The 16,469-nt window shown below is 34.0% G+C and overlaps 1 protein-coding gene across 2 annotated transcripts; it reads right to left on the bottom strand.

Moving 5' to 3' along the window:
• Positions 1-1,313: 1,313 nt before the first annotated feature.
• LOC112422652 (probable cyclic nucleotide-gated ion channel 20, chloroplastic) lies at positions 1,314-9,652 on the bottom strand. Of its 2 annotated transcripts, XM_024785970.2 has the most exons (14): positions 9,396-9,652; positions 8,032-8,124; positions 6,897-7,382; positions 6,415-6,606; positions 6,201-6,299; positions 5,814-5,951; positions 5,378-5,626; positions 4,533-4,778; positions 3,631-3,776; positions 3,322-3,399; positions 3,078-3,207; positions 2,519-2,771; positions 2,255-2,417; positions 1,314-1,648 (listed from the first exon to the last, which is right to left on the bottom strand). In XM_024785970.2, exons 3-14 carry the CDS (start codon positions 7,365-7,367, stop codon positions 1,525-1,527), a joined length of 2,289 nt encoding a protein of 762 aa, XP_024641738.1. In that variant the 5' UTR covers positions 7,368-7,382; positions 8,032-8,124; positions 9,396-9,652; the 3' UTR covers positions 1,314-1,524. The 2 variants fall into 2 exon arrangements, with proteins under 2 accessions (XP_024641738.1, XP_024641737.1); XM_024785969.2 differs by lacking the exon at positions 8,032-8,124 and having other exon boundaries at positions 9,396-9,650.
• Between the last annotated feature and the right edge of the window lie 6,817 nt (positions 9,653-16,469).

The raw sequence follows: 16,469 nt of genomic DNA, 5'->3' as shown, positions 1-16,469 counted from the left end.
TTTTACAACTTTCTGCTTAAACTAACATTTTAGTACCCCTAAAGCTAGATGAGACTTTTATTTACAATTGATTGGAAGTTTGAATGAAATCAGATAAGAGGAAGAAGAAGAGGAGGAAGTTTATCTTTGAAAAGATAAGAGAGGAGTTTGATTCACACTCTTGGAGATTTTAATAATCTTTAGAGTTGATTTGTGAATTCAAGTTGCTATGAACCTTTAAACACTTTTAATAAGTTGTTTTGTATGCTTGTAAGTTGTGTGTTTCATTGCTGAGCCTTCTTCTCCCTTTAGTCTTGTGCCACATGTCCTGGGGCCCACCAATATTTACTTGAAAGTTTGGATCAACATTCTGAACTTCAGAATGTTTCTAGATTCCAACAACATAGATCAGAATGTTGTTGTGCTCTTCAGGATACTTGAGAATGTTGTTGTGTTCATCATGATACTTGAGAATGTTTTTGTGTTCATCATGACCTTGTACCTGGGTTCATCAAACATGAATGTATGATGTGTTCATGGGTTTAATTAATGCGTGTCAGATGAATTTATGGGTTTTGCCCATGAGTAGTGTTATTTGCACATACTTCAGAATGTTGTTGGACAATGCCTTTTTCAGATTTTCCTTGGAATGCGTGCAGGAGAGAGGAAAGTGGATCTGCATCTTCATGCTTATGCTTTGGGGGATTTCTCTGGTTCATGTACTGTACCAAATCACATCTGTGTCCAATTATGATTGAATGAGACAAGATCTTTGCTTTTTGCTTTTGCATTCACTTTTCACCGACTGTATTGTTCACATTCTTAAGCATGTGTTGAACTGAACATTCTGAACTTCAGAAAGTTCCTTTATTTCACTTAGGATTATGTGTAAGACTCTCATTTGATGTAATCAAATCCTAATAGTGAAACATCAATGAAGTGTAGTGTGTAACATCAATAAAAATGTTCAGTCTTAAATGAACATTACATTTTTATATTCATTTTTGCTGTGAATTATTCCAACTGCACCTAGATCCATTGAAAGAAGTTTAATTTTGAAACTCTACATTTTTATATTCATTTTGCTGCCTAAAATAACTTTCCGAACAATTTTCGCTGTTGCAATAAACTGAGAAATGTTATTTTGACAACTTCTTAGTTGTCGAACACCGTATATGTATACAAAGTCACATTAATAGTTTTTAACACTTTTATTGTCTCTTTAAGTATAACTTGATTTTTTGTTTTTATGATATTATTATTTCAATCTTCAAACACTCCATGTATTAATTTTACCTAAGGAATAATATAACAGTTGCTTAGAATTCTTAAAATTGAGAATTATTTTCATTCCTTAAATCAAAATGTTCATGGCTATATTTATCATGGTGAATTTAAGGATTTACTTACGTACAATAAATTCATTATATAGCACCTAGCTACTTTATAACTCTATAAGCTTATTCTATAAAAAAATTCCCTATAAGCACAGCACTATTATATTCCAAAGACTTCATTGTAGTGAATCAAACATTAGAGTAGAGCCTATGGCATCAATGTTTGATAATCATTTTGTGTGGTATTAGCTTTACTTAGACGTTTCTTCCTGTATCTCCATGCAACCCGAATTCTATTTGCTGCAAGTGATCTCCAGTAAGTTGATTCATACCTAACATAACATAACCAAATCATCATGTCAGAGTCATGTAAATAGATATTAGGCATGTAAATAACACACTTTAGGATTTGAATCAGATATGCAAATTGTTACGAGTCCCACAATGGATGAGATAAGATATGACAATATGTATTCAAGCTGTAGGTAGTTCTTACTTCTCACCTTTCATGCTGGTTTTTTAAGGGTTGAGTTAGGCCTAACCAAGATTCTAAGATGGTATCAGAGCCTGTTGACTTGGGCCACAAATCATTTATATTCACGCACCAAGTACAATAGATTTGGGCGCATTGGGAAAAACCTAATTCCCACATAAAAAAGAGATAAGGTCTGAAAATGTGTTTATATGTGGTGGGTGTTCCTAACCTTATAAGCCAAATCTATAAAGGTCGGGTTAAACCCAACCCAAACAAATTATTATGAATGGTCTTTGCCTAAAATGAAACATGGAGATATATATGCTATGTAAAGAAGTTATAGAAAAAATGAAACAACATTCTACATGAAAGATAATGCAATTGAATCGTAAAAGGGTGAAGACATATTGAAGTATCGATGCAAAGAGAACAAGGAAAAGGAATGGATCAATAAATAAATGACCTTATAACTCCTTGAACACGAGGGCTCCGCAAAAATCTTGCGAAGAGAGTTGTGACTTCTTCAATGTCTTTAGCACGAAGTGAAAATGCCTCCACATTGGTTAAGCATCTTACTGTTCTGTCGCTAGTCAAACCCTGGCCGTGAAGCTTTATTTTTTTACCTTCTGCAAGAGAAACCACATCGATTAAACATGGTTTGATGCACGTTGCTGATTGTGACAACTTCTTTGGAGGCATGTTATCATTATATCAAGTATAGTTGTACCTTTGCTTTCAGAAGACTGTTCAAGATACCATCTTAGAAGTTCTTCACCACAAGCATCCCCTTCTGATAACGGAACCGGAATTCCATCCTCTCCGACGCTCTCCAATTTTCCACGCACAATAAACACCATTTTCTGTACAAGACCACCCTGACTGAGAATTTTACTTCCTTTAATGTATGTCGTCTGTATTAGTCTCTCACGAATGGCGTCTAAGATAGGTTCATCCTCAGCCATATGGGCAAAAATTCGAACCTGTACAAATGTTAGATCATCGTAGAAAATTAAATCACCATTATAAATAGCATTCAGACATGTTTAATATAATTGGATTTTAATGTGTCATTGTTTTAGTTTCATTATGAATATGCATAAACCTTTGTCTTGAAAATTGTTTTCTCATTCAACTTCTATTGGATTCCAACAAGTTACAGGCAGACATAGGGAAAACGAATTTTATTTAAAGCATTTTAGGTGAGATTTTAAAGTCCACATAACATCTGAACCATATAAATAAAATCGACTTAAAGAGTATATCATGAACTCTTTTTAAATGCATACTTTATTAACAAATTTGAAGAGATGGCGTCTTATGTCTGTCTGGAGATCTTCTGGCAAATTTTCCAGAACCATTTTCTCAGGAACACCCCTTGTTGCAGCCCAACTATACCGTTCAGCCTGACGTACTCTCCTGCATGACAGATATCGTATCCATCATTTGTACATTATATGTAATTCCATTATTCAATAGATGCGTTTTGCCAATGTTGATATCATTCGTTAAAAGAATTAGAACATTTCATACCTTTTAAGATCTTCTGGTAAGCGACGATGGTTCATCCATTGCTCAACATCACGGCCTCTAAGTTGCATTTCTACCCTCCTGTAAGTAGGATGGAACAAAATGTATCAAGATTTTAAAATGAAAGGAACTTTAAACAGAAGTTAATTTAGAAGGAAACAGAATGACTTATGTGTTTGGTTTCATGGTAGGGAGAGCCAAAAATGATTCGTTCAAAATCAATTTTTGTTATCACGGAACGAAACACACACAATAAAGCATTGATGTCACCAACAATTAACGTAAACATAAAGTAAGAGAACCACGTTCTACCTCCGTCCAAGAGCCTGAAGAAAGTTCTGTATGTTTCCAATGAGAAGCGCAAAAAGCAAGAGTCCCAATCCTATGATGGACATTGTAAAAAGAACTTCCCACACAAAATAGCTTGGTTCTTGATTACCAGCTAGAGTACTGATTTGCTGTATTAAAGATCAATGTGTATAATTGGTAAGTAATATCAAACCATTCATTTTCCTTTTAGGGTTGATTCAAGTTAGCCCTTGACATGATATTAGACAACATTTTGATCATTTTTTTCAAAGTTCAATCCTTGTCTTCCCCCTTTTTTTATAATATTAAATGTTAAAATGGTATAAATGTGATTTGGTGAAACTGCATACGAAAATTTAGAGGAAAACAATATAGTTTTGTTAATTACCCATTTACTTTTACATAAAAGGAGGAAAAAAATTTGATTGGTTAACATAACTCAAATATGTATATTGTGTTATGTTCAGTGGATGGTTAATGAATTTAACAAGGTATTAAGTTGAATGCTACACCTTGTTATATCCATTAACCATCTACTAAACATAATTAACCATGTATTTGAACTGCGTTAAGTTGCCAAATTGTTTGAATTTCACTGCTCCATTTTGTGTCAAAATAACACACCTCTTACTTTTAAAACCTTGTTTTTCCTATCGTCAAACATAACTGGTTATGACTTATGAGACATCCATATTAACTTTTGCACGAGTTTTCATACCAATTTACATTGTTTATCTTCATAGTCCCCTTTTGTTATGTTGTCTCGTTAAAAAGATATGTTAAGCTGTTTATCTTCATTGGAGGCACAATATATTAAGCAAATTTGAATATTCGCAGCTCAATATTATAGGACAAAATTTATATAATTACAACTGAGGGAAGAAAATAAATTGCAAAATGCATACCTGAAATCCCCAAAAGAGTGCATACACATATTTGTTGACCACCCTAGTTTCTATCGTAAGTAGTACAGCAGCGTTATAAATTCCATAAGCAAAAGCACCAGATGAAGAATTGAAACAATCTTTGGCGCCCTGATCCTGGCTCCATGTAACTGATAAATTCGACGATTTAGAATTACAATCAATCAATTCCATGCATCCAAGTAGTTTAGCATTATGGCAGGCATCACGCAAACATTGGTTAACCCTCTGGAAGAAGAGAGATAATATGATTGAAGTTAGTAAATTGAAATTTACCCAACATTCATTTACAGAATTAAATTATTGATTCTAATTGAATCATTCTTATTTAAAGCATTCAACAAAACATAATAAAACTTAATTTTGATTGTAATTCTTGCAACATATTATCATACTATGGCCCTGTTTGGATAAACAACTTGATAAGGGCTTATGATAAAAGATAAAATAAATGCAGATTGTTTTCATATAAGCTATAAACTGTTTTCATAAGCTATCATGGAGAGCTCATGGAAATAAGCTCAAAACAACCTATAGACATGTATAAGTTGTTTCCATAAGCCATTCCAAACTGTCTCAAAAGTGGTTATATCAATAAATAAGCTCAAATAAGTCTATCCAAACAGGCCCGATGTAACCTTATAAATCAGAAGCATTAAAGTGAATCGATTAATATTTTTTTCTTTTTCCTTTCATTATGTGAAGATGCAGGGTTCTTTTTATTTGAATGCAAGGTGAGAATTTAAAGCAAAATGTGAAATTTTAATGAGGAAGAATTTTTTTTTATTTTTTAGAATGAAGCTTCAAATGTCATTTTTATTACTCACCTGTAGGCCAAAGAGATACCAGCATGAACCAACAACATGGCCGGATAGCATAAAAATCAGAAGATTTATAATGAAATTTGCCCAGGCTGACTCGAATATGAATCCAGTTGGAGACTGACCAATTAGCAGAGGCAAAAATCTGAACAATCTGGGAATATATTGAATAAGGATTCCTAGACGTAGAAGATTCTTGGCATAATTTGCTCCTGATATCCCCAAGGAAGTTGGTAGGATAAATAGTATCATTATCTGCAAATATTTCACAACATACATCATAAACTTGTAGTCTTTTTCACAGATTAAAATCCCTTTTCTTCCGTGTCAAATACATATCGTCAAACACTTATTCAATTCCACGTACTATTTATTAAGGCATCAACACAACACCGAGGTAACGGTGCCAACAAACAACATGGAGAGATAGGAAGATATATACCTGAGGAAGAGGTGATACAACAAATAAGTCGAAGAGAAAGTAGCTCTTAAAGTAATTAACAGCTATTTTCTTGGGATGGTCAACTAAATCCCCAGCACCAACAACCCTTGACTCAGGAGAAACATAAGCCAACCTAAACTGCAAAAAAGGAAACTGGTAGAGTTATATAATCTTTAAACAATGAAAACACAATAACCTAGACATAATACTCGACGTCCATGTTTAAGATTCAAGACATATGCACTTTTTTCTTCCTACAAGCAAAGAGGGACTAATGAAAATTATAAGATCAACCATTAGAAACATTTACATTCAAATGGTCTATCATTCTATCAATAGATGGATTAGCAAATATTAAATCCAAAAATGTGAGAACTGACAAATTACCTGGAGAAGAATGTTCAAGAGATACACAACATCGGTTATGCTTCTAAGTACAACAAGTGTTGTTGCCATTGCGTGGTTGATTCGAATACATTTATTTTTCTGCAGAAAACGAAAAAGAAAAGGCGAAGTTTTATTTTATTTGTAAGTAAAGAAAAAAGTAATGTAAAATGATGTTGGAAGGTTTTAAACTTAATTAAAATGAAAAGAATCATACCTCCTCCACATAGAGTAAGAAAAAAAATAACGGATCAACAAAAATTGCGACCAAGCAAAATATGGCCAAAACCTTGTTCCATTGTTGTACAACTTTTGCATGAGGGTTCATAACTCCAGGAATACATGAATTGCAGAAAGAAAAAAATTTCCTTCCATAACCTTTGGCGTCGCCATATAGAGAATTGTGGAACTGTAAAACATTCAAAACAGGAAAAATGTATGATTGGTTATGTGAAAGTAACAGCAAACACAAACAGAACGTGCACAACTATATGACAAAAAAGGTGCATTCATCATAGTGATTGCCATTGAAAATAAAAGTAAAGCTATCTATAAATATGAAAATAATCAGATATCTATAAATTATACTTTTAAAAGAAGGCTGAATCATCGTCATGAAGTCAATTTCAAAACATAGAAGTCAGTCTTTTCTTAAATTTATGAAGAAATAAAAGTCGATTACTTTAGGAAGAAAGATACCTTGGGATCAAATATAGTGGAAGCTCTTGGTTTTCTTTGCTGAGCAACTTTGAAGTAAGTAGGGCAAGTAGTACAATAAGGATCATTACACATTCCTAGTTGTCCAGACCTTAACAAGTGTTCATTTTTATCCGTGCCATCAAATGTAGAAAACTTCTCTGTCTTGTTCTCCCCTACTTTGTTTCCTGCCACCATTATATTATTCTGAAAAGTATTTCCAGTTGCAGGAGAAACATATAATGGACCACTCATTTGGCTAACAGGAGTTTTCCTCGTGGTACGAAGCGGACCAGTATGTCCGACAAGATTTGGTTGTCTCTCGTATGGATCTAGAGAAGCCATAGGAATAGAAATTGAAGCACTCCGTGTCCTCGATATGTTTCTTCGAAAGGTAGAGTCCTGAGGGTCATCAGATCGTTGTCCACGTGTTTCTGACAGTATCGGAATTTCATCTTTGTCAAAATGATTCATGTTTCCTTCAAGATTCTGAAAAACAGAAAAACATCAGTATACGTGTCTCGGTACCATCTCAGCAATTTTAAAATGAAAGAATCCAATTCAGCTCAAATTTAAAAGGGGAAATATAAATAATAAAACAGCACATAACCAAGTGACTTGCTCAAGTGATTAATGAGCTTCACTTAGGGATGAATCGCTTAGGAGAACCCGGGTTCAAATTCTGACTTGAACAATCATTGGACAAACTTTACTTATCTCCCGACCAAACCCGGATTTCTCCTAAAAACTGGGGTTAATACAACAACAACAACAACCAAGCCTTATCCCACTAAGTGGGGTCGGCTACATGGATCAAATGACACCATAGTGTTCTATCATACACCAAATTTGGATCCAACTCATTGACCTCTAAATCCTTTCTAATGGTTTCTCTAATAGTTTTCCTAGGTCTTCCTCTACCTCTTTTAACTTGACTCTACTCCATTTGATCTACTCTTCTTACCACTTTATTTACGGGTCTTCTCTCTACATGGCCAAACCATCTAAGCCTATTTTCTACCAACTTTTCTACTATAGGTGCTACCCCCACTCTCTCTCTAATGGTGTCATTCGTAATCCTATCATGTCTAGTCTTACCACTCATCCAACGCAACATCCTCATCTCTGCTACACTTACTTGATTCTCATGTTGACTCTTAGCCGCCCAACACTCCGTACCATACAGCAACACCGGTCTGACTGCTGTCCGATAGAACTTTCCTTTCAAAGACTGTATGAAAAGTCAAAGACTGTATGAACTGTCCGATATTTTATGGGGTTAATACCATAAAATATATGATAAGTCAAAGACTGTATGCTAGTGACAAAGCCAGATGGAACTCAATGCATTACAAGAAAGATCTTTGTTCTTATCTAGCCGGCAGTCAAATGTAGAATGATGTATTTGACTTTACATAGAAAAATTTCTGATGACATAAAAAGATATACAAGTGATCTTTTATTAAGATGGAAGTAATGAATACCAATATCTTAAACCATTAGAAGCATGGACGAAAACCAAACGTGTCAATTAGACTTTCATTGACCTAAACTAACCATACAATTGTTGAAATACAATTAACATTCAAGTATCCATCCTCTATAGTATTTAAAGGAAAAGTTAGTTAGTTAACTTGAAGACACACATCTATGCACTTTTTCATGTCATTGAATTTGAACCATCCTCTACAAAGCATCACTACTTGTGTTCAATGCCAAAGCTAATACTCAACATATACTACTTCAGTCTCAAATATAGGCACGAAATCATGTTTGATACCATTCCTTCTGTAAAAAAATATTATTATTTCTAAAACACCCTCACGAATTTAGATTTTTTTGATAAGCATATTATATTTATGAAATATCTACCGCAATGTGGTAGTGACTACTCTTCATTGGACAATTTTGTCAACAGCGAAAAAAAACAAAACTTTAGTCAGGATTTCAATAATCCGAATTTCAATCAGAAGACAACTAAAGTTTTGTCAATAACTGTTCTAGTCATGATTCAAACTCGAGTTTTCCTGGGGAGAAAATCTTAGTAACAACTGATTACTAACATTTGTCACTCAAACAAAACTCGAGTTTTCCTCGGAATTCAAATTTTAATCAATAAAATTAACAAAATTAAAGTGGAAAAAACTGACATATTAAATTGTCATCAGTTAGAACTTTTTCTTAATAAACAACAATATCACACAAAAAGACAAAACATTGTAAGTTTATAATAATAAATAACCTATGAGAATTGCAGTTGAGTAAGGAACAAGTGAAAATTACAAAAAGCTAAAGAACAAGCAACAATAATGAATTCATCAATCAAAACATCCAAACAAACAAGAGCTCTTCCTTTAAATGAACTCCATTGGTCAAAATATTAGTCGGTCTTTGAGTCGGATACGAGTTCCAAACAAATTAATATATAATAATCAATTCATCAATCAAAAACAAACAAAAAACACAAAAGATAGAAAACCCAGAAAGAGTTAAGAGTAAAACCTGATTAAAGATTAGCTCAACGTGAAAACCCAGAAGCTATTTTGCACCAATTCACGTTAAAGTATGCATTTTTAGGAAATTGGTGATTATGGAGTAAACAAAGGTGGACTGAAAAAATGGATAATGAAAATTGAAGTGTGAGTCTTCTCTGTGTGAGAGAGAGTGTTTGTAAAGGTGAAGACTTTGAAGGAGTCAATTTGTAAGAAGCTGAAGTCGTTGGCGCGTGAGTTACACTGTAGACATGTGCGCGTTGTTATAGTTACACGAATGTTTCTGTTACTAGACAGACGTGTTTTTTTAGTTCACCAGATTGATTGATATATGTCTTTTTGGTACATTAAGACATACATCTACGTGTGTTTGTTGATTTATATGGTTTTTTAGTGATGTGAGAATATTATTTATTTGAGTGAGAATATCATTTATGTTATTTTATATATTCACACTTATCAAAAAATTAAAAAATTTAGATTCATTGAATAACTAATGCATCAGACATATAAAGTGATAAGATATAATGATTATTCAATGAATCTAAAAAGTGACATGCTGTCATATGGTAAATGACATCATATATTTTTGGTCCCTATAAAATTGAGACATTTTAAGTATAGTCCTTACTTAATTATAATAGAACTAAACTTATATAGACTAAAAACATCTATGCACTCTTCTCGAAAATTTGTTAGTCAAATGTAGACCAAAAATTTGTTGAACAAAAAGACACGACATGATAATACACTATAAATGTGCAACCACCGTAAAATAGCATGCCAAATGACAAATGGACTTGAATTTCATCCCAAAGGTTACCTCAAAGGATGAAGATGTCATATATATTTATACATTTAACAACTCAGGAATTTGAGTAGTGTGAGACTCCAAAGAACTTCAATATTCAATACCCACCCTCAAGTCTAGTGTTGGTCCTAGGTCTAATTCTCTCATTACAATATGTTTTAGACTAGCTCAAGACCCATAATTCTTGGTATACATGGCCTAAACACACAGAGACCGAAACACACATTGATCCAACCAATCGGCCTTGGATCTTACTACCTCAATGCCTCAACCGCCAATATAACAGTCATTGAAGTCGAACGTTCATGAGCGTCATTTATAACTGAACTTGCATCAATCCCAAACAGCTCTATACAATATCTATAAAATGCTTCCTTCACCACAAATTCAAGAAAAACAACTCCTATCATTTGCACATGCTTCACTCTTCCCTCTCATACTTACTTGAATGTTGAATTGTTTGCATGTGCCCTTCTCCCAATTTCAATCTCGGAGGTTGTTGCTTAATCTCGACTGACTCATCTCGATCACGTAAGATACTAATCCTTAAGCGAACTCTGATGCCATTATAAATATGCTTGAATCTTATCTTAAAAGTTATCTCAAAGAACGATGATGTCCAAGCACATTTGTACATCAAATAGTCTAGAAACCTGAGAGATGTTTAGTAATATGTTTTTGGGCTTATTATATTTAGGTAAAGGATTCGGAAGACCTTCTAATTTTATATTTTGTTTAGCTAGGTTTATAGTTTGTTGAACTCAATCATATGGCTCTTGCACCGTTAAGTTGAGATTAAAACAATTTTTGTAAAAACGAATTATTTTATTACTTTAACCAATTTTTAACACACTTGTAAAAAGTCTATCATCCATCCTTTCAATATGCTTATTCTCCATAGACTAGTGTCACAATTCCAACCACTTACCACCTATTAATATTTTTCTGTTAATTCGCTATCCAATCTAATCTCCGACTAATCAGAGGTCTAATCTCGTCGTCCGTTTGTGAGAGTCGCATTTAAGACAAAACAATGTTTTGTATGGATTAACCCATCAAAATTGACATAGAAGGATGTCAAACCTAAAACATTGAGATGACGTTAAGATGAGCACTTATAAAATTTCAAACCAACATCTTAGTACCATGTACCAACCCAAGTGGGTTCTTACTAACCGTATTTTTCATAAGAATATAATTCTCTGATTGTATTGATATCATTTGTGAAAATATATACAACTGTTTTCAAACCTATTTAGGAAATTAAATAAATTTTCATGAATTGTGATTCATGGCTAATGAATGGCTAATCAATACTAATGAATGACTAATCAATATTTATAAGTCAAACAATGAATATAGACATATTCTAATACTCCCCGCAGTTGAAGCGGGAGGTTGATGAACGTTGAGGTTGTCTCTAAAATCTTGAAAAAGAATTAAGAGAAGACCCTTGGTAAAGATAACTGCAATTTGATATCTTGAGGGAACGTGAAGAACGCGAACATGACCTCGAGCTACCTTTTCACGAACAAAATGGATGTCCATCTCAATATGTTTCGTTCGTTGGTGCTGAACTGGGTTACCTGAAAGATATATGGCACTTACATTGTCACAGAAAACCATGGTGGCTTTGTGAATAGGACAATGTAACTCAAGAAGTAGATTGCGTAACCAACATGATTCCGCAACCACATTTGCAACTCCACGGTATTCGGCTTTAGCACTAGAGCAAGATAATGTGGGTTGCCTCTTGGACGACCATGAGAGTAGGTTATCCGCAAGAAACACACAATAACCAGAGGTGGAACGTCTAGTGTCGGGGAACCCTCCCCAATCAACATCTGTATAAGAAATTAAGGAGGAAGTAGATGATGGATAAAGATGTAAACCATGTTGGATGGTGCCACGAATGTAGCGTAAAATACGTCTGAGAGCGTGCATGTGAGCTTCCATGGGATTGTGCATGAAGAGACATATTTGTTGTACTGCATAAGAAATGTCTGGTCGAGTGAAAGTGAGATACTGAAGTGCACCTGCAAGGCTTCGATAGAGAGTTGGATCTTCAAATGGAGAGCTATCAGTTGCACTTAGTTTCAGTTTTGTATCAACCGGTGTGAGGCAGGGTTTGCAAGATGACATGCCAGCACGGACAAGAATTTCTTTTGCGTACTTCTTTTGTGAGAGAAATAGACCTTGGGAGTGGCGAGTGACTGCAATACCCAAGAAGAAGTTTAGGGGTCCCAAATCTTTTATAGCAAATTCTGAACTTAGTAGTGAAATGATAGATTTTCTCAAATTATCGGAAGAAGTAGTGATAATAATATCATCCACATATAAGAGGAGGTAAGCTATATGAGTGCCTTTCTTGTAGCTAAAGAGAGAGTGATCACAATTGCTTTGAGAGAAGCCAATTGAAGAAACATAATCTGCAAATCGTTTGTACCAAGTTCTAGGAGCCTGTTTTAGACCATATAAAGATTTACGGAGATGGCACACATGATGTGGATTTTTCGAGTCCCTGAAGCCTAACGGTTGATGCATGTACACCGTTTCTTTGGCTCGCCATGTAGAAAAGCATTTTTGACATCTAATTGATGAATTTGCCAGGATTTTAACATAGCAATACTAAGGACAGTTTGAATTGTTGTTGGTTTAACAACTGGACTAAATGTTTCTCCACAATCAATGTCAACCTGTTGACCTGCACCATCACCTACAAGTCGGGCTTTATGCCTCTCAAAAGAACCGTCATATTTCTCTTTATGTCTAAAAATCCACATAGATCTTATTACATTGACATCAGGTAGCCGTGGTCCTAAATCCCACGTCTTATTCTTAATTAGAGCATTATATTCATCATTCATGGCATTTTCTAATTTGGGTCTTTTAGTGCAGACGCTGGGTTTTTAGGTAGAGGAGATTTGGTAACATGGTTGTGTAGGCCACATTATTTTGGATTTGGCTTAAAATCAAGTCAGCGAAATAGGCTTGGTTGCTAGAGGAACCAAAATCTAATAGTAATCAAGTCAGCGAAATAGGCTTGATTGCTAGAGGAACATAAGAGAAATTTGTCTTTAGAAATTAGGTCCAACATAAGGTTCTAGGTTTAAGGTTTTGGTTTGTGAAGGATTTGTCGTTATGATGAACCAATAATCCGAAGGCTCTTTTTATTATTATATTTTCTTTCAACCAATTCAAAACCCCAACTTTGCAACTTAATCTCTTCTAATCATCAACTAAAGTTAATTGAATTGAACAACTCTCTGTCGGAACGATACTCTATTTTTACTACTTCGGTAGAACTGTGCACTTGCGGTTTTATCCCATCAGGGAAAGATTTGGGTATGGGTTCGGGGTGGGTACCTATATCCCCGTTACCCGTCCCGTACCCATGTTTTGAAATCGGGGAAAACCCAAACCCATACCCAAACTCAGCCAAAGCGGGAAATACCCGTCAAAATGGGTTTGGTATGGGTGGGTACCCGCGGGTATGGGTTTTGTTGTCATGCCTACTCCTAGTTATCGGTTTGGTGTCTGTTTGTAAAACCGGTTGGAAGAACATTCATTGTGTGTATATGTCTCTCTACTATCTTTATTTCATCTCTTCGCTATATAACTCTCTTCTCCCTCTACCGTATTTTGTCTTTCTATTGGAGATAAGTCTATAATATCTCTTATCTCTTATTACTTAAAGTTAACCCGTAAACAATATTTTGTCATAGATTTACCCTAATTTCTTTGCTTATTTTACTATATTAACCTCATCTCTTTTATTATCTTTTATGACTTAAAGTTAACCCGTAAGCAATAATTTGCCCTAGATTTATCTTAATTTCTCTACTTAATTTTACTATATTAATCATATCTCTTCTATTATCTCTTCTCTTATTACTTAAAGTTAACCCGTAAGCAATATTTTGCCCTAATTTCTCTGCTTTATTTTACTATATTAACCCCATCTCTTCTATTATCTCTTATTACTTAAAGTTAACCCGTAAGCAATATTTTGCCCTAGATTTACCATAATTTCTCTACTATATTAACCCTATCTCTTCTATTATCTCTTATCTCTTATTACTTAAAGTTAATCTGTAAGCAATATTTTGCCCTAGATTTACCCTAATTTCTCTGTTTAATTTTACTATATTAACCCTATCTCCTATTAATAAAGCTTAACCCGTCTCGCTATTACTTAAAGCTTAATCTGTCTCGCTATTATGTTAGCCAAATTATGTTCCTAATTTCAATGATAATCGCATTTATTGTTCATTCCAATTAAAAGATCAAAATCTGTGTCGGGTCGATGTCATGTTACAATATCAAGGTCGATGTCATGGACATAATATGATATGGTACAGTACCAATGTCTATGATAATTAATATTATGAATTTAATTAGAACAATTATGACATTCAATTAAACTCTTTTGTTACATGTCACTGCTAAATATTACCTTCGATATGACCCGTGCGATATCACGGGTCGATGGTCTAGTAATAAATAATATTTCTCTCATGTCTCTCATATCTCCATCTAATCTCTTTTCTCTTCCTTTCAAAACTCTCTTTTTGCTAACATCTCAATTTTGCATCCGTATACATGGATCCGATCACAAGGATTGTTCCACTTGGGGGTCTGAGAACAGAGAATTTATTCCCATGTGAAGACCTTGTCTCTGGGCAATTAACTAAAATAAATTTTATACTTTTGGATGGAAGGCATTATGGAGGTTGAAGAATGTATAGCGTGACTTGTGGGATTATCCTGAAAGACCAAGGGTGATTGGATGCAAGTGAATTAGGTTTGAAGACTTATTCTTGTAACCTTTGATATCTCTTTTGTAAAGTTACTCATCATTATAGTGGATTATAAGACTGCTCTCTCCCTCATACTAGGTCAATTTTAGACCGAACAGGGTAAACAAATTTCGTGTGTTCTCTTTTTCTTTCTCTCGCTGTTTCTACTTTTGCTTGTGTTTATAATTCTTCCCACGTTGATATTGGTTGCTTGATTATTTTTGCTCCACACATCAAGTATTTTATTGGTGTGATTTTTTAAGGAATTCACAATAAGCCCCAATAAGTAAATTTGGTTTAAATGGAGGAGGGTAATTCAATGGTTAGATGTAGAAGGAGATAAAAATACGAAGTTGTTTTACATAAATAGCTGAATTATGTGCTTATAGCGTAAACACATATGATACAAGTGCTTATGTATGAGCTAATATATAACACATATTTTCCATTGCAGTTGGATCCCCTAATTAGACAGTTGTTGGCTGACCAACAGTACCGGCTGGATGCACTGTTTATGCTGTTTTTTAGGAGCATGTAAGTGTAAAATTTTGCACTTCAATTAAACTTGTAATGCAGATAATCTTTCTCATAATGGGATCAGAGTATAATTAGTTTAGAATAGAATGATAGTTCCTCCTTCAGTTTTAGGTTGCACCTGCTTCTGTTTTCATTTAATGTTTTCAATCACATTGGAATGTAATCAGGATTGTGACTAAACAACATAAATTAGGTATTACATTTACCTGTTTGGATAAACTCCTTAATTAAGTGCTTATATCATACACATGCTTGCCGTATAAATGTTAAAAAGGTAAATCACATAGTCTCATTTCTCTCGCAAATTGGATGAACCATAATAAATTGAGAACAGAACGAACACATTCTCATTCCCGATCAGCAAACGACGTTCTTAGTCCTGCTCGCATTGTAATCATCCAGGATACAATTGCATGCAGATTTTCCTGCGACATTTGCTGCGGGAATACCTGCGGGCATCTTTGCAGGAAATGTACTTGCAGGCAAATCTGTAGGGAAAGCGCTTAAGGCTCTGTTTGGTAAAAATAGCGGATAGTTTATAAGCTACCTGATAGCTTATAGCTGATAGCTTATGACTGATAGCTATAAGCTAGTTAAAGTGTTTGGTAAAATTAGCGGTTCAACTAGCTGATAAATGTAAAATGACATAAAAGGGTATTCCTAATTAATAATAAAATTTATATCAATTGATATTAAAAATATTTAAAATTTAAAATTTAATATATTAATTCAATATTTCTTCCATATATTATTTTTAAATTAATAAATTTGCTAATGTTTTAATTAAAATTTATTTTATTTCAGTTTTTATACTTCATAAAAAAATTAAACAAAACCTTTCATAAACGTGATTATTTTCTTTCAAAAATATTAAACAATAAGTACGTAATTGACGTCCTATATTTTTTATTTGGTAGTGATTTTGTAAGGGACGTCC

This window comes from Medicago truncatula, chromosome 6, assembly GCF_003473485.1.
Source record: "Medicago truncatula cultivar Jemalong A17 chromosome 6, MtrunA17r5.0-ANR, whole genome shotgun sequence".
NCBI classification, from domain to species: domain Eukaryota; kingdom Viridiplantae; phylum Streptophyta; class Magnoliopsida; order Fabales; family Fabaceae; genus Medicago; species Medicago truncatula.
Note: the sequence above shows the minus strand (reverse complement) of the source record. Positions and strands in the feature narration are given on the sequence as shown.

What these genes read in the sequence shown, in the direction of transcription:
- LOC112422652 (XM_024785970.2), bottom strand. Translation starts at nt 7,367, where the DNA reads ATGAATCATTTTGACAAAGATGAAATTCCGATACTGTCAGAAACACGT. An exon ending in CCACTATATTTGATCCCAAG is followed by an intron (nt 6,607 to 6,896) that starts GTATCTTTCTTC and finishes AATGTTTTACAG; the next exon opens with TTCCACAATTCTCTATATGG. An exon ending in CACTCTTTTGGGGATTTCAG is followed by an intron (nt 3,777 to 4,532) that starts GTATGCATTTTG and finishes TCTTTAATACAG; the next exon opens with CAAATCAGTACTCTAGCTGG.